Source organism: Myotis yumanensis, unplaced genomic scaffold (assembly GCF_028538775.1).
Source record: "Myotis yumanensis isolate MYYU_CA2020_CCGP unplaced genomic scaffold, mMyoYum1.0.hap1 SCAF_6, whole genome shotgun sequence".
Taxonomy (NCBI): domain Eukaryota; kingdom Metazoa; phylum Chordata; class Mammalia; order Chiroptera; family Vespertilionidae; genus Myotis; species Myotis yumanensis.
In genome coordinates this window covers 38,881,046-38,904,000 of record NW_027223757.1, presented here as the reverse complement: position 1 = coordinate 38,904,000, position 22,955 = coordinate 38,881,046, and the positions used below count along the sequence as shown (strand labels likewise).

General features: G+C 41.9%; 1 protein-coding gene across 3 annotated transcripts in view; it reads right to left on the bottom strand.

Annotated features, from left to right (window-relative positions):
• Positions 1–18,707: 18,707 nt before the first annotated feature.
• Positions 18,708–22,955, bottom strand: part of PDSS2 (decaprenyl diphosphate synthase subunit 2) — a 200,474-nt gene continuing 196,226 nt past the window's right edge. For all 3 annotated transcript variants that reach the window (XM_070419293.1, XM_070419296.1, XM_070419294.1), the window contains one exon: positions 18,708–19,608. In XM_070419293.1, the coding sequence (XP_070275394.1) occupies positions 19,450–19,608 (159 nt within the window). In that variant the 3' untranslated portion in view covers positions 18,708–19,449. The remainder of the gene's footprint in view (positions 19,609–22,955) is intronic.

The following is a 22,955-nucleotide window of genomic DNA, read 5'->3' as shown; positions in this document are numbered from 1 at the left end:
TTCGGTTATATCTCCTACTTTCAAAAAGAATGGGATCCTAAGAAGCCCACATATAATAGTGGGGAAGACACAGATAATCGCAGTCTACAGTCATCTTTGTATCCAAGAGTGCTTTGCACATAGTAACCCAATAAATGTCAGTGAGAAGAAAGCATGAATTTATCCTGTTTTTGTTTGTTTTTACTTCTTTCTCTATTGGTGACTTTCAAGTCAGGGGAGTCACAATCTGGTAAACTAAAAAAGATGCTAAGAGGACTGCTTGGGAAACACAAATTGAAGAGAAATTAGAAAGAACCTGAGTTACACAGCGAGCTTCCTTCTCAGAACAGCCACCATCAAAAAGTCATCAAAAGCCCCATTATGTGAAAATGTCCATTATAAGCTAGGGCTACTTCCATCTTGCACTCTTGAAATGCACACCTTTTACTGTCTCTAGTTGGCATTCTTTTTTTTTTTTTTTTAAATATATTTTATTGATTTTTTACAGAGAGGAAGGGAGAGAGATAGAGAGTTAGAAACATTGATGAAAGAGAAACATCGATCAGCTGCCTCCCGCACATCTCCTACCGGGGATGTGCCCGCAACCCAGGCACATGCCCTTGACCAGAATCGAACCCGGGACCCTTCAGTCCGCAGGCCGATGCTCTATCCACTGAGCCAAACCGGTTTTGGCTCTAGTTGGCATTCTTAACCAGGTTATAAATAGTACAGCTGACACACCACAAACAGAAAGCACTTTTTGATGGGCATATGCTCTGAATGGAAGAAGTGTTCAAACACAATGTTTAAGTTGGAAAAGCTTTCATTAGTACTAGCCATGGGGGAAGGTGGTTTATTTCCTAATCATAGCCTTGCTTAAGAATCCAATCATATAGAAAGCTTTCTAAAAACAGCTACTTATGCTACTATTTAGGTAAACAAGTGATATACCCAGTCTACAAACATATCTTATAGTGCAGAGGGGCACTTCTAAGAAAATTGAGCTGTTCCCTTTGGATTAAATATCCTCTTACTGTACATATGTGGACATGCAAAGGAAGTAGCAGGATATAAAATTGGAAAGTGCGGTTCATATTTATACCACTCTTGAAGACAAAGCTCACCGCACCAGGTCATTTTGCTGAAATCCTCCCTCAAAATTTGAAAATGTAAAAACCATTTGAAAAAATTTAACTATTGAGACCAAACAAAATATGCTATTCATTTTGATTGCTTGACCATAAAAATTATAGTTATTAGGGCAGTATTTTTGCTGGTGTTTTATATTGTTAGATGGCAATCATTCAATAAATGTTACTATGCAATCTGTTTTTGTCATTACAAGGTGTAGGTATAAAGACGAGGGAAGACTTTTGTAAACGACAAATATAACATTTGTAAATATATTTTTATCAGCTGTAATAATTTGGTTTTCAAAAGTTTGGCTTTTTTTTTTAAATTAAATCTTTATTGTTCAGATTACATTTGTTCCTCTAAGTTTGGCTTTTGTTGTTGTTATGGCTGAAAAGCAACTACAAGACAGAATTTTAATGCTGAACTACTCATCCAGATGACACTAAAGGTGAGGGAGCTAGGGACAAAGTTTTCTTCCTACGCACTTGTTTTTAGGCATCTATATTTGCCTGAGTGCCTAGCTTAGCAACAGCTAGATACAAATTAAGGTAATCTGTCGTGCCAGCCATTGATCATACAAAGTTGATAGGTTGGACACTGGAAAGAAAAACATAGATGAGTAGATGCTTAATCAAAAAGAGACTTACTCTTTCTTCTAGTCCATCATGTATATATGTCTTTATAAAGAGATGAGAATATTAAAAAAAAAATCCCAAATAAACCCCAGTATTATGTGATGAGATAAAATTTAAACCTTTCTTAAATAGGACCTAGATCTCAATGATGCATGGAAAGACATTCCTAAAGGATTTTTTTTTTTCATACTAATGGGCATTTGATTTCTGTTGACAGCTATTAGGAGGACACAGTTACAGGAAATATAAATACCTCTGGCCTGGCAGATTTGGATGATATGATGGGTACTGCCATTTCTAGTCAACACTCCATAGTATGCCTTGCATTACCTTATTGTGATAATTTATATGTAAAGCAGATAAAGTAAAATAATCTGAGAGGAAGAGCATAACTTTTGGAAAGCCAGGAATAAATAAAATCACCTTGATTTTCAGGACCATTGATTTTATTTTAAATACTCCAAAATGGTAAAATAAAGGGTAAAGCAAATAATTAGCTGGTTGAACAGAGTTAGCAAATAGACTTTGGCTGGTGTGATAGCTCTGATATATTAGTGGCTGCCAGCAGTGCTGTGTTGAGGAGGATTCTGAGGTTTTATAGAAAAGGGGCTGTGGCCCTAACTGGTTTGGCTCAGTGGATAGAGCATCGGCCTGCGGACTGAAGGGTCCCAGGTTCGATTCCAGTCAAGGGCATGTACCTTGGTTGCGGGCACATCCCCAGTAGGGGGTGTGCAGGAGGCAGCTGATCAATGTTTCTCTCTCATTGATATTCTAACTCTCTATCCCTCTCCCTTCCTTTCTGTAAAAAAAAAAAATCAATAAAATATATAAAAAAGAAAAAAAAAAAGAAAAAAAAGAAAAGGGGCTGTGAATGATGAGCAAATGCCTGTTAGGGCTGGGAGGGAGACTAGAGGGTAAAAGACTTGTTAAGTGGGATGGGAGCAGGGGTATGGGAGGGAAGGACAGCTAGCCCAAAGCACCCAACTACAAACTCTAAATTTATTTCAAGTCTTACATTTAATTCCATAATATATATTCTTGGAATGCCCTAAAATTTTTATTTTAAAAATCATTTGTAGTTATATTACCTAACTTTAACTCTGTGGGGGAAAATTGTTAACGGTCAATGTATACGTTCACATTCTGTGGATTCCCACAGCACCTGGCAGCTGCCAGGGAGTCTCTGGACCTCATTTAGTCTCTGAAGCCCACACCTAGAAGATTGACAGAAATAAAAATGTTTACATTTGTGCACAATTATGTAAGCTTTAGAGAAGTTAAGTAACTTGCTTGTCAATGGCAGAGCTGCTATCGGAAGATCCTAAATCCTAATTTCTTTAAAAAGACTGTCTACAGTGGTCCCCCCTCATCGGTGGTTTTGCATTAAGCGATTTCAATTACCTACAGTTAGAAATATGAAATGGAAAATTTCAAAAACAAACAATTCATGGTTTTACTTGTGTGCCATTCTGAGTCATGTGATGAAATCTCACACTGTCCCCCTCCATCTCGCCCGGGGTGTGAATCATGCCTTTGTCCAGCACTGGCTGTACACGTTACCCTCCCCTCAGTCACTTAGTGGCCGTCTAGGTATCAGATCAACTGTCATGATATAACAGTAACCATTATTTTACTTAATAATGGCCCCAAAGTGCAAGAATAGTGATGCTGGTAATTCAGATACGCCAAAAAGAAGATGTAAACTTCTTACTTTAATTGAAAAGGTTTGTACAAATAGGAAAAAAAATAATATATATAGTGTTTGATACTATTCTCAGTTTCAAGCATCCACTGGGAGTTATGGAACGTATTTCCCATGGATAAGGGGGGACAACTACTGTACAATTACCCCAAAGACAAGTACCAGGATTCCCTGGATTTCAGAGGTTAATGCTAAATTACTGATCTGAGAAAAGACTTTGGAGGCCACAAAAGACCATAAGTAATAAGTTGGCAATTTCAGTATTGCTGTTAAAAAACAACAACACATGGTTTCTCTTTGGGGTGGTGCAAAAGTTGTGGAGATAGTGGTGATGGTTACACAACAATGTGAAAGTAATTAATGTCATTAAATTGTAAATTACTAAAATGGCATATATTATGCGATATATAAATATATATGTCCTAGATAATAAAAGGCTAATATGCAAATCGAACAGTGTAACAACCGGTCACTATGACACACACTGACCACTAGGGGGCAGACGCTCAATGCAGGAGCTTCCCCCTGGTGGTCAGTGCTCTCCCACAGGGGGAGTGCCGCTTAGCCAGAAGCCAGGCTCATTGCTGGCGAGCTCAGTGGTGATGGTGGGAGCCTGTCCTGCCTCCACAGGAGTTGGACATCCCCTGAGGGCTCTCAAACTGCAAGAGGGTGCAGGCTGGGCTGAGGGACCCCCCACCTCCCACGAATGCACAAATTTTGTGCACTGGGCCTCTAGTATATATATATATATCCACAATAAATAAAAAGAAAATCGCCCTGACCAGTTTAGCTCAGTGGATAGAGCATCAGCCTGCGAACTGAAAGGTCCCAGGTTCGATTCCGGCCAAGGGCATGTACCTTGGTTGCGGGCACATCCCCAGTAGGAGGTGTGCAAGAGGCAGCCGATCGATGTTTCTCTCTCATCGATGTTTCTAACTCTCTATCCCTCTCTCTTCCTCTCTGTGAAAAATCAATAAAATATATTAAAAAAAAAGAAAAAAAAAAAGAAAAGAAAATCATGATTCATAGACTGGAAGATTAATATTAAGATGGCAATTATCCAAAACTTGATTTATATATTCAATTCAATTCCAGTCAAAATCCCAGCAGACTCTTTTGTAGAAATTGACAAACTGATCCAAAAATTTTTATGGAAATTCAAAGGACCTAGAGTGGCCAAAGCAATTTTTTTTAAAGTTATAGTGGTAAAGGAAGGGCCCTTGGAGCTTGGGAGTGAGGAAGGTAATGGTAATGTGCCTGGGGCAGGGATGGGGGGGTGGGGAGGGTGAAGAGGAAAGGCATGGGGTATGCTTCCAGGGAGGAAGAGCTGGCCAAAGCAAATTTTGAGTGGCTCCTTCTACAGAGCACGCCCACTGGTGCCTTTCCCCACCCCTTGCCTGTGTTTTCCTTGCCCCTCTCTTTCTCCTAAGCTCCAAGGGCTCTTCTTTTGCCTCTGTAATTTGTTTCCTGGGTCCACGCAGTTTAGCTGGCTCACTTCTACCTCTGTGACTTTCTAAATAAACTTTTGCTTGTGAAAAAAAATTTTTTTGAAAAAGAACTAGTATAGATGGGGAAATCTGAATCAGATTGATGGATTATATCAATGTCAATATCCTGGTTGTGATATTGTATTATAGTTTGACTAGAGGCCCGGTGCACGGATGGGGTCCCTCAGTCTGGCTGGTGATCAGGGCCATCTCACCCAGTCCCAACAGGGGACAGGGAGGGACCAGGGGAGGTTGGCTGGCCTGCAGGGAGGGACCACGGGAGGGCTCCAGAGTGTGTCCGGCCCTCTCACCCAGTCCCAATCAGCTGGACCCCAGCAACAAGCTAACCTACTGGTCGAAGCGTCTGCCCCCTGGTGGTGAGTGCACATCATAGCGACAGGTCGAGGGGTCGACCAAATGGTCAACCAATCAGTAGGACACTTAGCATATTATGCTTTTATTATATAGGATATGATGTTACTATTGAGGAAAAATTTTTAAAAATAAGATGTTACTAGTGGGGGACTGTGAAAGGCACATGGAATCATGTATTATTTCTATTTTATTTATTTATGATTTTAAAAAATTATTTATTGATTTTAGAGAGAGAGGAGCATAGATTTGTCGTTCCATTTATTTATGCATTCATTGGTTGATTCTTGTATGTGCCCTGACCAGGAATTGAACCCACAACTTTGGCGTATAGGGATGATGCTCTAACCAACTAAGCTACCCAGCCAGGGCCCTCTCTGTATTATTTCTTACAACTAATTGTGAATCTAAAATGATCTCAAAATAAAAAGTTTAATGAAAAAAAAAAAGGATTAAGTTGGAGAACTTACACTTTCTGAATTTAAAACTTAACACAAGGCTATATTAATCAAGACAGTGTGGTTTCCATTTACCTGGAAAAAAATTTTCCATCCCTTCACTTTCATTCTGTATGAGTCTTCTGTTCTGAGGTGAGTTTCAGTTTTCTTATCCATTCAGTTACTACATGTCTTTTGATTGGAGCATTTAAGCCATTTACATTTAAGTTTATTAATGATAGGTATTTATTTGTTGCCATTCTTATTCTTTATGTCTGTGTTCTCTTTTTCTCTATTTCTTCTTACAACAGTCCCTTTAGCATTTCTTGCAGTGCTGGTTTGATGGTAATAAAGTCTTTTAATACAATGGGGTGAAGATAGTCTCTTCAATAAATGGTGCTGGAAAAATTGGACAGGTACATGCAACTTACACCATACACAAGAATAAACTCAAAATGGATTAAAAAAAAATAAAAAAAGACAAAATGAATAAAAGACTTAAATGTAAATCGTGAAACCATAAAAATATAGAAGAAACCATAGGCAGCAAAATCTCAAACATCTGTCATAGCAATATGTTTACGGATACATCTCCTAGGGCAGAGGGAACTAAGGAGAAAATAAACAAATAGGACTATATCAAAATAAAAAGCTTCTGCACAGCAAAAGAAACCATCGACAAAATGAAAAGGGAGCCTACTGCATGGGAGAACATATTTGCCAGTGATACATGTGATAAGGGGTTGATTTCAAAAATATATAAGGAACTCATTCAACTCAACAAAAGGAAGACAATACAATAATAAAAAAAAATGGGCAAAGGACCTAAATAGACACTTCTCCAAAGTGGACATACAGAAGGCCAAGAGACATATGTAATAATGCTGAAAGTCACTAATCACCCAAGAGATGAAAATTAAAATGATAATGGTATCAACTCACACCTGCCGGAATGGCTGCCATCAACAAACCAGTGTTGTGGAGCAGTGGTCACCAACCTTTCAGACCTCACGAACCACCAGTGGTCCGCGGACCACCGATTGGTGACTGCTGTTGTGGAGGATGTGGAGAGAAGGGAACCCTCATGCACTGCTGGTGGGAATGCAGACTGGTGCAGTCACTGTGAAGAACAGTATGGAGCTTCCAAAAAACAAAAGATGGAACTCCCATTTGACCCAGTAATCCCACTTCTAGAAATATATACTAAGAAACCAGAAACACCAATCAGAATATATTTACTCCTATGTTCATAGCAGTGCAATTTACAATATCTAAGATTTGGAAACAGCCCAGTGCCTATCAGCAGATGAGTGGATAAAAACGATGTGAAACATTCACACAATGGAATACTATGCTGCTGTAAAAAAGAAGGAATTCTTACCATTTGCAACAGCATGGATGGACTTGGAGAGCATTATGCTAAGTGAAATAAGCCAGTCAGAGAAAGATAAGTATCACATGATCTCATTTGCCGGAAGCCAGTCCATCCTTGCTGCTTGACACAGTCGCTGCAGGAAAGAAACATCTGCACAGCATATGTTTCAATGGACCTGGCATATATAGCATACTGTTCTTAATATGTTTGTTCCCTTTAGCGCCATGTGTTTTAACCAAGGTCACCTCTCCGAGAAAGGTTAACAAGACAGTAAACATCAGATACTCATCAGATCCTCATCAGTTCCTAACCAGAACTCCGACCAGAACTTTGGCTGGAGATCCTGGCTAGAGGTCCTGACTAGGCTGCTGATCAACTGAAGGCTGTCTTCGTGTTATTCCTTGTTCGCCGACTCCGTCCACACCTTTGGGGACCCCTGGACCTGCTGGGATTGGACCCCAGCAACTCATTCATATGTGGAATCTAATGAACAAAATAAACTGATGATCAAAGTAAATCCAGAGACATAGAATCATGGAACAGTCTGGAATTTCAGAGGGAAGGCGGAGGTAGGGGTAAGAGTGGGGTGGGTGAGTGGAGAGAGATTAAACAGGGAATTTATATGCATAGAAGCATATACAATAGTGTGATGAAGGCCTTGGAGGGGCGGGTGCGGGGTGGAGGGGGTCAATGGGGAAAAAAACACACAAAGGGGACATTTGTAATACTTTCAACAATAAAGATTAAAAAAAAAAAGACAGTGTGGTACTGGCATAAGGACAGTCATATCGATTGATGGAAAAGAATGGAGAGTCTAGAAACAAATCTTTTTTTTTATGGCCAATTTGTTGCAGGGGCAGGAATGGCACCAGGTGCCTGACCAGTGGGTTCAGACAGGACCTGGGTTCAGAAACCTTGGTACTTGAGTTCTGGCTAGGAAAGAATTCAGAGCCAAGACCCAAACAGTAAGAGAACATTTATTTAGAAAATCAGAGAGGTGGAAGAAGTAATTCCTAGAAGAAATGGGCTTGGGAAACAAGTTAAAGGCGTTAACATAAAAAAACATTGAAACCTGTAAAGAATTTTTGTGAGTTTAATTGAGGCAAACTGTCAACATATGCCGGGAAGCAGAACGTTAGCGAATTGAGATAATGCTCATCTGTATTTATACATTGCAATCAAAGGAAAGGGACTGAGGTGGGTTACATGAAATCCATTGGTGATAGACCAGAGAAGCGGAGAAAGCAAAGGGGCGGAGGGCCGGGGGAGGGGAAACCCCTGGGATTGAATAAAAAGTAAAATGATAGACACATACTTAGGTGGGTGCAGGAACAATTAACATAACAATGAAGGAATTTGCAAATTAGGTTGTGCCCCAAGGGGTCCAGAAAAAGGGAAGTTACAACTTACCCAGACATTTCAAGGGTATGTTATTTTAGATGCAAAAAGACACCTAGGCTCAGTTAAGGTAAAGGTTGACCTTGTCAGTGAAGATACCAGCCTAGGACATAACTACCCACCATAACTGCTTTTAGTTAAAGTTTAATTTCAGCCCATCCTTTGTGGTTACTTTAGGTCTGAGTTTGCAAGACCGCCATGCAGGCCTTCCCTGAGCTTGACAGGTCAGCATGTGGCCCCTTTGGTCCACAAAGGTAAAGGACAGGCCCTAGGAGCTTGGGAGTGAATAAGCTAATGGTACTGTGCCTGGGGCAGGGAGGGGGTGGGGGAAGAGAAAGAGAAAGGCACAGGCGTGGGCAGGGAGAGCCTCTTTCTAAGGGTTTTACTGGTGGAGATTTTAGGGAGGGTCTCAGGGAAAGATGTTCATAGAATATTCAGCAGCTTTCCAGGTGGGTCCTTTCAGGGTTGTGGTCTCTACTGATCGATTGGTTGGTGCCAGGGCTGGGGGTCATTATCCAAGGCAGCTGGTCCTGAGGTCAGCCATGGGTCATTGGTCTGGTTTTGCTGCTTTTCTGGACCTGGAGCTGAAATACAGCTGAGGCCTAAATGTTATCTTTAGGGAGGAAAGGTCAGGGGTCCAAACCGTATGACCAGAGATATGCTAGGGGAGGAAAGATCACCCTGGGGGTGAGGTCCCACCCTGCAATTGTCCATTGCTAGGCACCCGGGGCTTGTTCCACCCTGGTGACCTTCTGTGCCCGGCCCATGGTCCCTGCTCTGCTCACGTCTGTCTAACTGCCTACCACAAACTGATTTTCTACAAAGTTGCCAAGGCAATTCAAAGAGGGAAAAAGTAGTTTTTCAACAAATGAGTCTGGAACAATTGGATATTCACTTATATAAAATATTTCGTTAGTCCAGTGGTTTTCCCTGGTGGTGATTTTGGCCTCCCAGGGAACATTTGTCTGGAGACAGGTTTGGTTATTGCAACTGAGGCTTGGGGTACTACTGGCCTTGAGGAGGCTGAGCTGGGTATGCTGCTAAACCTCTAAGGATGCACAAGGACTCCCCAGCACAGCACGATGAAGCCCAATGTGTCAATCGGGTTGAGGACAAGAAACCCTGATTTAAAACACCATACACAAAAAGTAACTCAAAATAACAGACTTAAATGTCAGAGCTAAGACTAGAAAACTTTTAGAAAAGAAAAGAACATTGGAAAAATTTTCTGTAACTTTGGGTTAGGCAAAGATTCCTTAGCTAGAACACTAAAAGCATGATCTATGAGGGAAAAAAATTGATTCAATAGGACTTCATCAAAATTAAAGACTTTTACATTTCAAAACACCATTATGAAAACGAAGTTAAACACCAGATTGGAAGCAAATGTTTGCATACCGTACATCTTATAAAATATAAAGGCCGAAACCGGTTTGGCTCAGTGGATAGAGCGTCGGCCTGCGGACTGAAAGGTCCCGGGTTCGATTCCGGTCAAGGGCATGTACCTTGGTTGCGGGCACATCCCCAATAGGGGGTGTGCAAGAGGCAGCTGATCGATGTGCCTCTTTCATCGATGTTTCTAACTCTCTATTCCTCTCCCTTCCTCTCTGTAAAAAATCAATAAAATATATTTAAAAATATATATATATATAAAGGACTTGTGTCCAGAACACACAAAGAATGATTACGATGCAATAAGAAAAACCCAGACAGGTTACTAAGCCAGGACAAGTGGAATAGGGAAACCGAGACAGATAGTTAAATGGTCAAGCAGCTTACAGCCATCTAGTAAATCCCCAAGTCCTATCTTCTCTAACCAAGGACACTTAAGAATAAATGGTTTAGCCCAGCTGGTGTGGCTCAGTGGTTGAACGTCGACCTTTGAACTTGGAGGTCACAGTTCAATTCCCAGTTTTCGGGCTTGATCTCCAGTAGGGGGTGTGCAGGAGGCAGCCGATCCATGATTCTCTCTCATCATTGATGTTTCTCTCTCTCTCCCTCTCCCTTCCTCTTTCTGAAATAAAAACATATATATATATATATGTAAATGGTTTACACTTCTCCTCAACCAGAGGGTAAATAGCTTAATTAAACCATCCTACTTAAAGAGACAGATAGCAGAAATCCAATTAGTGCCATTTGCCAACCACACCCAAAGACAGATGAAGTTAAGTGAATAAGTCTCATGTTCGCTCATCAGCATAAAGCTGATGAATATTCTATTGGATCCATCCCTAAATGCCCAGTCTTTAAAAAACCCTCAAAACAAAGGACCCAGCACACACTCTCCCTCTCGGGAGCACGCCAGTGCCTTTCCCTTCTCCCTCCTCTTCTCCCACATGCGTGCATCTCCTAAACTGTAAGGGGCCCCACAAGACTTGCAACTACGGGAGCAATGGGCAAAGGGAGCTTGTCCCGGGCTAACTCCCTGGACCTGTCCCCAAGTCCCCCTTCTGACTCTCCAGTGAGCTGACAGCAGCCCTGCCTTGGCTCACTTTCTTATAATGTTTTTGAGAAGGGCTTCTACCTTAGGCCTTCCTTGTGTCACTGTCCCCAGCTTTAATAAATGCACTCTCAAAGTCACCTGGACATGTGTTGTGAAATCCTTCCTGCATGAAACCCACATATGACAGGCCGGCCTGAGGAGGCTCCCTGTCCAGCAACAAAACAACCCAATTAAGAAACAGGTAAAAGATTTCAACAGACACTTTACCAAAGGGGATATATAAATGGTTAACATGCTCATGAGAAGATGCTGAACATCATTACTCATCAGGGAAATGCAATGAGATACTATCTCATACCTACTAGAATAGCTATAATAAGGGAATACAAGGGGTTGGCAAGGATGTGAAGAAATTGGAACCCACACGTGTTGCTGGTGAAAATGTAAAATGATACAGCTGCTTTGGACAATAGTTTGGCAATTTCTAAAAAGTTAACCATAAATTTATCATATGACTAAGCAATTTTACTTCTGGGGATCTCCTCAAGAGAAATGAAAACACATCCAAAGATTTGTACTTCAATATTCAGTAGCAGCATTTTTTCGTAATAGGTAAAAAGTAGAAACAACCCAAATGCCAATCAACTGGTAAATGGATAAACAAATGTGGTATATCCCTACAATGGAATACTACCAGTATTTAGCAATAAAAAGGAATGAAATAATGATTAATACTACAACATGGATAAACCTCAAAAACATTATGCTGATAGAAACCAGATGCAAAAGTCTAAATATTGTAAAATTCAACTGATATAAAATGTCCAGAGAAGGCAAATTTAGAGGCCGAGAGTGGATTAGTGGCTGCCTAGGAGCAAGGGTGGGAAAAAGGGTTGACTCAATGGGCCCGAGGGATGTTTAAAACGGAATTGTTGTGATGCTTGCAGTTTTGTAACTTTACTAAAAACCGTTGAACTTTACACTTAAACTAGGTGAATTTAATGGTATGTAAATTAGACTTCGGTAAAGCTGCTTTTAAAAAAGAAGGCAATTTAAGCAATTCTAATCTTCAAAAAAAGAAGGAAGAAAAAAAGGATTAAAGGAAGGAGAAGCAAGGTATAGAACTTCATAACTAGGCAGCAATTAGGAAGCTCAAAATAAATTGATCATGTTCCATGTGAACCAGAAAGCTTAAGTTACTGTGCAATTCATAACACACAGGGAGGGCAGGCAAGGGGACATCATTAAAAGGCCTAGAAAGGAAGAAGTAATGCAAATAGGAGAGTCACAATGATTAAATTAAGGCAGGAACGGCTGCAAGCGTAGCTTAATTCGTTTGAGCATGATGTTGTTTTCTAGTTCATTTGAAAGCTTAAAAAAAGACCCCAATATATCAAGACAATAATATAACACAATAAAGCTCATATTATTATAGCATGAAAGATTTAAGTCAGATAAAAATTATTTTGTTCACCTTCTCCCAAGTTTTTGAAGAAGCAAAGATAGCTTCTCTTCTAAGATGGTGCCCTGGGGTCTTGGCCAAAAGCAGGTCTGAGAACCGACTAGGACCCTTTCCTGTCCTAGGAGACTGTGAACTTCAGTGGCAAAAAAGAAGTGATCAAACCGAAGTGTGGCTGGCTGAGGACTTACACGGAAGCAAAGGGAAAATACGTAGGGTGTGAGTCCACCCTGAGTGCATCTTGCAGGAATGGGAGCCACCAGCTGAAAAGATGATCATTCGAATTGAAGAGTTTTTTAAAAAAAATACTTTTTTAAATTTATTTTTTTAATTTTGTTTTATTGCTTAAGGTATTACAAAGAGTATCACATATGTCTCCCCCCCCCCCCCCCCCCCCCCCCGACCAAATTGAAGAGTTTTAAGGGAATTATTCCTGTTTCAATGGGCTGCTGTGGAGAACCTGCAGGGGCACTATCTTCCCAAGTCAAACACTTTCTTCGTAGCAGGTTGGGAAGTTGATTTATGAAGTATTTACCAAAAATCCATTTACAACAGAGAAACCTACCAGGAACAAGAATTCAGATGCTTGCTTAGTGTTGGGGTCCAACCCCAACGGGTCCAGGGATCCCCAAAGGTGTGGACGGAGTTGGCGAAGAAGGAATGACATGGAGGCAGGCTTCAGTTGATCATCATAACCAGGTTCTGTAGACAGGTTCTCTAGCCAGGTTCTGTCTAGGATCTTCAGCCAGGTTCTGTGTAGGGTAGTCTAGCCAGGTTCTCCAGCCAGGTTCTATCCAGGTTCCCCCGTCAGGTTTGGTCACCATGTTCTGTCTAGGTTCTCCAGCCAAGATCTGTAGCCAGGTTCTGTCCAGGATCTTTTGCCATGTTCTCTCGCTAGGTTCTGTCTCTAGGTTCTGTGTCCTGTTGTCTTGTGACATCTGTATTTATACCAGTTGATTCCAATCCTATCAATCTCTATTTCAAAGGTTAGGGCGTTTCTTATCTCCATTCCAGGGAGTAAAGATTATGTAGCTTAAGTGTGATTGTTTGTAGTTAAAGTGATTAACTACCCACCTGGTACTTAGTTAAGGGGTTTTACTCCCTCCCTAACTTCAGGGGAAAATCCCCACCTGGGGAAACAACCTTTCTCGGAGAGGTGACCTTGGCCAAAACACATAGTGCTAAGGGGAGCAAACACATTAAGAACAGTATGCTATATATGCCAGGTCCCTTGAAACACATGCTGTGCAGATGTTTCTTCCCTGCAGCGACTGTGTCAAGCAGCAAGGATGGACTGGCTCCCGGCAGCTTAGAATTTAAGCTACTTAGTAATAATGGTTATGAAGACTACAGCACCATGGAAAAATGTTCATGACGTGTTATGTGAAAATAGCAGGACCCAAAGTTGAAGTTATACTATAACTACTACCTTTGAAAAACGATACACAAAGCATATTGTTTTGAGTCCTCTTGCCACTCCCCAGGTGACACCCCTTTTTCAATTACCGTTAGAAGTATGTTATCTCCTTAACGGAAAGGTAGGACCCATTCTGAAAGAATAAAACAGTTAATTTGAGAGGGGATCCAGACTGAAGTTAGGAAAAGAGAGAGAGATAAATGATTAGCTTGTTAGATTGCTTTGTGTTTTTAAAGAAAGTGCAAATAATTTGATTATTACTAAAGCATGATTAACAATAATGGAAACTATTAATAATAGTGGAATGACAATCATGTCCTCACAGTTAAATGGATTAGAAAACCAAGCCCATCCATCTTTGCCTTTCTGTGCTTTGAGTGCCTTCTCTAGACTGAGCTGAAGTCATTAGAGAGTCTACTAGTACAGATAAATCCTGGAGCTTCTGTTGTCCAGAAAGGTGACCTTAACGATAGGATTTCAGGGGGAAGACAGATGAAGAGGCAGAAAAGGATCTTCTGGAGACCAAGAACTCTAGGAAGGAGGTTGAAAAGTGTTTTCTGAAAAGCATGGTTTTCCGTATCCATGATGGACTTGCTGATTAGCTAGTCTTAAAAACAAAAAAGTACCCTTTAGCTGCAACTTCGTTGAGTAAACACTATTTCCCCAAAACCCACTTACTCAAAGAGATCTATGTTGTAGCAACCTGTCAGGTTTTGAAAGGCGATCATATAATCACGGGTTGTTCAGATTACTTTCTGGTCACCTGAGTTCAATGGGTTTGTATGTCTTTTACCCCAAGTGTGTAGGTGTCACCCACATCCTGAGCCAGAGCAATAACACAGTCATAGATAAGATAAAGTCTCAAACATTGGGGAGTGAGACCTGGACCAGGCAAACAAGTCACTGGCAATCAGATGACTAGTTAGCCACCTTATATGAGCAAGAAAACATGAAGAGGACTCAGTGTCATCATCAAGTGAAACTAAGTTAATAAGCATAATCCTTATCTTCTTTCAAGTAACTAATCCTGAATGGCAAATAGCTCACTATCTAATCAATATCTAATTGATAAGGACATCCTCTGTGGACTGTGCCTCCTGGAGTTGCCCATCAAGACACCGGAGTTGTTCAACAAGTACTCTTTGAGTATCTGCAGCATTGCCATTGGTCTAGATGATGGAGGCTGTTATAGAATAGTAAAGAGCTAGGAAAATTTCAGGGTGAGTAGAATGGGGAAACATACTTAAACAGCAGTTTGTGTCCACTTAGTAAATCCTATCTTCCCTAAACCAAGGACACAAGAGTAAATGGTTTTCACTTCTCCCTAAGTAGAGGGTAAATAGTTTAAATCTTCCTACTCAGGGAGACAGATAACAGAAATCCAATTAAGTGACATTTGCCAACCACGCCCAAGGACAGATAGGTTAAGAGTATAAATCTCATTTTGGTGCATCAGCATAAAGCTGATGAATATTCTATTGATCTGTTCCTAAGACCTCCCCTAAAGCCCAGTCTTTAAAACTCCTGAAAATGAAGGTCCCAGTGCCCTCTCTCCAAGAAGCATGCCAGTGCCATTCCCTTTCCCTTCTCCCCCTTCCCCCTCCAGGTGTACCCTAACTTCTAAGGGACCCCATGAGACTTGCAACCAGGGGAGCAATGGGCAGCAGCAGCTTGTCCTGGGCTAACCCCCTGAACCAATTTCCAAGGCCCCCTTTCCCCCTTTTTCTCTAACTTCTCAGTGAGTGAAAGCAGCCCAGCCTAGGTTCTCCTGTTGCTTCTTCTATGTCCTTCCTTGTTTCACTGTCCTAAGGATGTTTTTGCTGTGCCCAATAAATTCTCTTTTAAAAATTAAATTTATTGGGATGACATTGGTCAACATGAACATATAGGCTTCAGGTGTGGGTTTCTCTGTTACAAGGTCCGTATATTGCACCGTGTGCCCACCACCCAAAGTCAAATCTTCTCCTGTCACCACATATTAAATGAATTCTTATTTTTTTACACTTTGTCTCTTGAGTGTGATCTTTCCCTCAAGAAGACAAGCACCGAGGACTCCTCATTTTCTTATCTCCCTGTATCTCCCCAGTAACAGGGACCTGGGAGTGAATGACCAATTGGGAGTGCTGGTGAAGCTGGGAGGGAAAAAGTGGGGGATGAAGGATGGACTGGGCAAGGAAGGACTATTATGCCAGGGACAGGGCGAACCGAACACATGCACAGCCAGCAGAGGGGACACTGAAGACTCAAGCCTAGGAACATGGAGGAAACAGGAGGCTACAGGCTCAAGATTTTTGGAAAGGAGAAAGAAGTCTTATTTGGAAAGAGCAGTGAAGGGAGAGAGGAAGAGTACTATCTGGAAAGACCCTCAGGTGGGGAGGTGGGACATGAGGGCCAGCTAGCCAGAGATGGTCCCTCTGTGAATGGGGCTAATATTTACTCCCAGGGACTGGTGATGGGATTCAAACAAGATGGAACAGTGAAGGCCCTTAATAGGGAGCCCTCACGAATGCAGTCTTTATTATACTAACTGGTAGGGAGCAGAGTGCAGGTAAGTTCAGGGACCTGAAGTGGGTGAGGTTTGGAGGAGATAACTGGCAGGTCTGGGGGGGCCAGATGGGAGGAGGCATGATAATGGTTAATGACTGATTTCTTCCCTCTAGCAAAAAACTGGAGATGGGTATAGTGTGACATAGAGGGGGTGAAGGAGGAGACAACCTCAGTCACAACTCTACCATTCCTTGGCCTCAAGAAGTGTGATGAAGCATGTCTTGGTGCCCCAAACTTCTCCCTAGAGATTGTGTGAAATTATAAGGACTTAATATGAGTTAACAAATAAGTATCCCTGAAGAAGGGGCCTGGAGAAAGGCTATCAGTATTGAATATTTTATTTTTTGTTTTTTAAAATATATTTTATTGACCTTTTACAGAGAGGAAGGGAGAGAGATAGAGAGTTAGAATCATCGATGGGAGAGAAACATTGATCAGCTGCTTCCTGCACACCCCCTACTGGGGATGTGCCTGCAACCAAGGTACATGCCCTTGACCGGAATCGAACCTGGACCCTTCAGTCCGCAGGCCCGATGCTGTATCCACTGAGCCAAACCGGTTAGGGCAGTATTGGATACTTTAGAGTAGGGGTTCTCAAACTACGGCCCGCGGGCCACATGCAAATACAAATATTGTATTTGTTCCCGTTTTGTTTTTTTACTTCAAAATAAGATATGTGCAGTGTGCATAGGAATTTGTTCATAGTTTTTTTTTTTAAACTATAGTCCGGCCCTCCAACGGTCTGAGGGACAGTGAACTGGCCCCCTGTTTAAAAAGTTTGAGGACCCCTGCTTTAGAGTGAATGAACCAATGTGTTAGGTTTAACAAAAGCATGCGAAGATGCTGAGGAAGTGAGAACTCTGCAAGGTGCCCCAGTGGGCAGAGCAGAGCACTGTCACTCAACAGTAAGGAAAGGTCCCAAAGAAAGCAGAAAGGTCGTGTTGAAACAGGAGTTTGGGATTACACATCATACAGAGGTGAGCTGGGAATACTAGGATGCCTGTGAGGCAGCTTCGCTAGAAGCTTTTCTGCATTCCTTCAGATCCCCCTCTCTCTATATATATTTACTTACTGATTGATTTCAGAGAGGAAGCGAGAGGGAGAGAGATAAGAGACATAAATGCTGAGAGAGAATTACCAGTCAGCTGCCTCCTGCATGCCCCCTACTGGGGATTAAGCCCGAAACCTGGGCATATGCCCTGGCCAGGAATTGAACCGTGCGTGACCTTCTGGTTCATAGGTCGATTGATGCTCAAACACTGAGCCCCTCTTTGGGTTTCACCTTGTCCTTGAGCCTCACAGTATCTTTGTTATCTAGACAGTCAGAAATGTCAAACTTTTAGGAAGTAAGACACAGCTGGAAGGGAGTTCATACATTCTGTTGTTTAACCTTATTTTACAGATGAGGAAATCAAGGATCAAAGGAAAGTGACTAGCTTAAGGTGACATAGCAAACCAGCAGCTAAACCAGAATCAGAAGAGCCCTAGAATCTTGCCTTGTGTCCTGCGGCACCCGGCCATCTGCTCAATAGAACCTACAGCTCGCTTAACTTCCTGCACACCCACACAACACCACGAACAGCTCCTCTGTGGAAGTTAATGATTAAAATCTGGTCTGCTCTAAAGCATCTAACCAGTTACTAATTAAGCAAATTTCTGTGAGAAAAGACATTTCAAACAGAAAAGTGTTCTCTTAAGCTAAATCTATATGCCTTCAAATAGTAGTTGGCATAAACTGTACAATTATAATATTTCAAGGATACTTAAAAATATTTCAGAATACAATGCATCAACCTCTAGCTTTAGATTTTCTCCTCATTGCAGGCCTCATGCGAGGCCATGATAAAATGGTTTTGTGACTTTTTTGGGGGTGATTTAACTAAAATAACTTTGCTTAGTGTTGGAGTGAACAAGGTAATAAAAGCTGTTTGCTGTGCCCCTGTCTCCAGACAGGGCTGTAATTACACCACAAGGAAGAAAGGCAGCTGAATCCCACTCCCGGTCATTTCTGTGAACTCAGCCTCCTTGTCATCGGTGCTCTCACATTGCATGCGAACCGCAGAGCTATCTCCTGTGAGTCGCAGAGACAGGTCTGGTTGCAGGGCCGTGAGCTGGCTTACATTCCTTCTGAAACTGATGTCTGTGGTTCAAAAACCAACATTGACATTCTGAGGTTTTAAAAAAGTATTGCCAATGAATTCCCCTGAGCAACACACACACACACACACACACACACACACACACACACGAAACTTGTAAAAATTAAAGGTATTCTTTATGCCAAAGTATTACAAATAAATGCATCTTACTCAAAAAAAGTATTTTGTTCAGTTTTTAAAAAAACTTTTATTCTTTGAAATGTGTTTAAAAAGAAAATTGATCTTTAAGAAAGAAAAACAGGCAATTCCTACTACAACCAAGTTAACTTTTGATAACGTTTTAATCTCTTAATTCAACTATTTGGCATTTTTTTCCCCCAACAATTTTCCCCAAATCTTACAAAAACCATGAAGTGCAAAGTATATTCACACTGGGTTTGTAAATACAGAGACATAACTGCCAGAAGACAAAGCATAGTTTTTCTTAATCACTGAACTGCCCTCTGGTCACTGGTCTTTGAAGCAACAGTCCCCCGGGCTGGCACTGTCAGCGTGTCCCTTGACACCTGCAGCGCCCAGCTTGCTCTGTCCTCTCTAGAAGGAAAACCACAGGCCACCGCCCTGGCGCCATCCCTGGCTCGGTCCAATCAATAAGGACTTATTTCCTGTCCATTTGCTGAGGTCACAGGAGCGAATCTCATTAATTATTTCTGCTACTGCAGCCTCAAGTGTGCTTCTGGCGTGACAAAGGAAAACGGCTTGACCTTTTTTCTTCTAATTTTGTTTGTAGCAGCTCCAAAAAGATGGCAGTATGCATTTAGCAATGTGATAAAAAGAAGAAAAAACCATGTGTATGTTTTTAAAGTCATTAGCAAATTGAGATATTTCATTATGAAAGCTCTCTGGTTCACCTCATCCCTGTTTTTCCAGCTAACGAACAATAGTGTCTTTTTAATTTGGTGTCACGAAAATCTGGTCACAGCAAACACAATGTTTTCTAAAGCAGATCTGGCCTCGGAGGGAGGAAAGCTCTCCAGGGCCGCCAGGGCCTTGTTTCCATGGTAACGACACAGGTCAATAGCTGAAGTCACACCTTTGCCAGCTTTGATTGCTTCTCGCAACTGTTAAGAAACAAACGCACAATAAAAGTCAGTTTTTAAGGTACCACAATTAAATTGGGGAGGGGAGGGGAAAGACAAAGAAGGGGACAACCAGTATAGATTCCTTGTGCCAGCTCATTCTTTCGAGGTAAAGAGGACATCATCCCCCAGATTTCAAGGCACTAATGTTCAGATCCTAAGGCTGCTCAGTGTCTGCCTCCAGGGGAGCACAATGGGCTCCAATGAGCCCAATTACACCTCCGCAGACTCCCACCCCCTGGTATCTTGAAATGTGCCCTGCTGGGGGCTGGGGGAGTGACGTGGAGGACATTTGCGTTTCTGGCATTTTGAATTCAGCAGCCTAATATTGTCATGTGAGGAAGGCTTCATTAACATCCTAGTTAAAAATTATATTTTTTCTCACTGTATGTTGACACAATTGTCCATATGAAAATTCAAGAAAGACGCTACATTTAAAAAAATGAACTACATTTTAAAAACTAAAATACTTTATTTGGGAAGAATGAATTGAAAATAGCCTTTGTAAAGAATAAAGTAACTCTCATCAACAAATAGAACTGCTTTCCAATAAAAGGTTACACTTTAGGGCTGAGAAAGATTTGGTCTGTCCACCTTCCCCTTACCCCGATTCCACCTTTTCTTTCTCAGTGACAGCCTCACATCTCTCTAACTCACTAACCAGAAACCCGGGGTCCTCCTTCATCCCTTACATCCCAGGCACCATGGCAGCACCAGCGTTGTTTACCCTCTACTGCACTTTCTGGCCCCCAGAGAGTGGGTGGGGCCAAGTGACAAGTTCTAGTCCATGTGAATGATGCATGTCACTTTGGGCTGCAGCCTGTAATTGTCCATGTGAGTCCCTGCAGAGCTTTCCCTCTGGCACACCCATGGCCACCCTGAGACTTTCCTCAGCCTGGATCCCAGAGGGACCCCGTGAGCCACCATAGTGCCTCTCGAACCTGAAAGGGACATGTCATACCAGTGAGAAACATGTCTTTGTTGTTTCAAGCTACAGAGATTATGAGGGTGTCTGGAGCCATCTTGACTGATACCACCACTAAGTCCTAGCTATTCTGTCTCCTTTAAAGCTCTCAACTTGATCCTCTGCTCTTTATTCCCATTGCCACTACGATAGTTCAGGCTCCCATCATCCCTCATCTCCTACTGAGTCTACCCACCACCAGTTCTGCGCCCCCTGGACTCCATTTGTCTCCCACTTTCACCATGTATTTAGGGAGACTACTTGTAGCTTCATCTCTGCCATCAAGCTCCCCAAATTGCACTTGGGTGGAATGCACTCAGCTAGGATGACACCCTAAGGGACTAGGTGCCACTCTGCATACTGCAGTACAGCATTATTATACAGTGTTATATTTTAATTCTTCATTCATCCATCTATCTGTTCATTACACATTAAGCTACTGCATAATCCACGAAATATAAAAGAATAAAAGAAATAAGCTGTTTTATTCCTCTAATTATAAGACGAACATATGTCCAGAGAAGCTTAGGGGCTCACCCAAATTATAGATGGGATAGTGGCAAAGCTGAGATGAAAAGCCAGGAGGGAGGGAGAGAGAGAGAGAGAAAGAGAGAGAGAGGAAGAGAGAGAGAGAAGGAAACATCAATTTGTTGTTCCATCTATCTATGTATTCATTGGCTGATTCTTTTATGTGTTTTGACTGGGGATGGAACCCGCAACCTTGACATATCAGGATGCCACTCCAACCAACTGAGGTCCTGGCCAGGGCCCAGAAGCCAGGTTTTTCTAACACCCAGTCCAAAAGCACTTGAAACTATGCTCCACCAGACTCTCAGCACTCCACGGACATTTCAAACCTGCATGTGAACTTGGGGACTCTTGCAGCCTAGGGTTCCCTGGTCTCTTGCAAATCACCAAATGCATGAAGACACTAAAATGGTGCTGGGTATCAGAGGCAGCCAGATTTAAACTCCATTCTAGCGTAGTAATCTTAGGGAAACCATGTATTTATTTATTTATTTATTTTAAAAAATAGTTTTTATTGATTTCAGAGAGGAAGGGATTGGGAGAGAGAGATAGAAACACCAATGATGAGAGAGAATCATTATTTGGCTGCCTCCTGCATGCCCCACACTGGGGATTGAGCCCATAACCCGGGCACATGTCCCGACCAGGAATCAAACCATGACCTCCTGGTTCATAGGTAGATGCTCAACCACTGAGCCATGCCAGCTGGGTTTAGGGAAGCCATTTAACTTCCTGAGTTCTAAATGGAGAAAATATCAGTCCCATGAAGGACTGTTGGGAGGACTACATGAACCAGCAGAGTGCTTGACAGTGCTGAAGCACCACAGATGTTCACAAGGACTTCATTCTTCTTCCTCCTCAGCGTTTAGCCACTGCCCCCGTTTTCATCAAGCTTGTAGTTACGTAACCATGCCCATTCATTTCAGGGCCCTCTGGCTGCTTTTGTGCTACAACGGCAAAGTGCAGAGTCGAGGAGCTGCCACAGAGACTGTACGGCCTGCAAATCCTCAAATATTTACACTTTGGCTTTGATAGAAAGAGTCTGCTGGTTCCTAGACTAAAACAATGACTATCTTCTATTTAGATTCAACAATAGTTAATATTTTGCCATTTTTATTTTGTGTGTGTGTGTGTGTGTGTGTGTGTGTTTGGAACCATTTGAAAATAAGCTGGGGGCAGTGATAAATTAGCTCTCCAGGGGAGGACAAAGCTTTATTTGTAGCATTTGCAGAATTTTGTGGTATGAATACTCCCATCATTGAGTTTCAAGCTACTGAGGGTTGTGGGATCACAAAATTCTTGAATATTTAACAACAGGCTCTGAGCAGGTAGGACCTTCCCTGGACACACCACGGAACACAGGATGCTTAGCCCTTGTTTGGACACGTGTCTCCTAAATTAAGAACACCCCCTGATACAAGCCAGAATACCATTATCACAGCTGGAAACCTCACAACAGTTCTCTAATGCTATCTAATACCTGGTCCAGGTGCAGATTTCCCCATCAGACTCTAAAATGTCTTTTTTAGCTTTTTAAATTCCAACCTCATCAATCCTGGTTTACACATTTCATTTGTTGGCTATGACACTTTAATCCTTTTCTCCCTATGACATTGCTATTTTGAAAGGACTAGGCTGTGTTGTATAATGTTCCACATTCTGTATTTCTCTGATCGTTTCATTTAATTTGGTACTCTATATAGTACTCGGTTAGGCTCAAATGAATATTCAAAGGTGGCTCATATGGTATGTAACCCTACAATGAAGGGTAATTTAGATTAGGACATGACGGCACCCAGGAGGACATCACTGAAAGTTACTCAAATCCTAAAAGAGT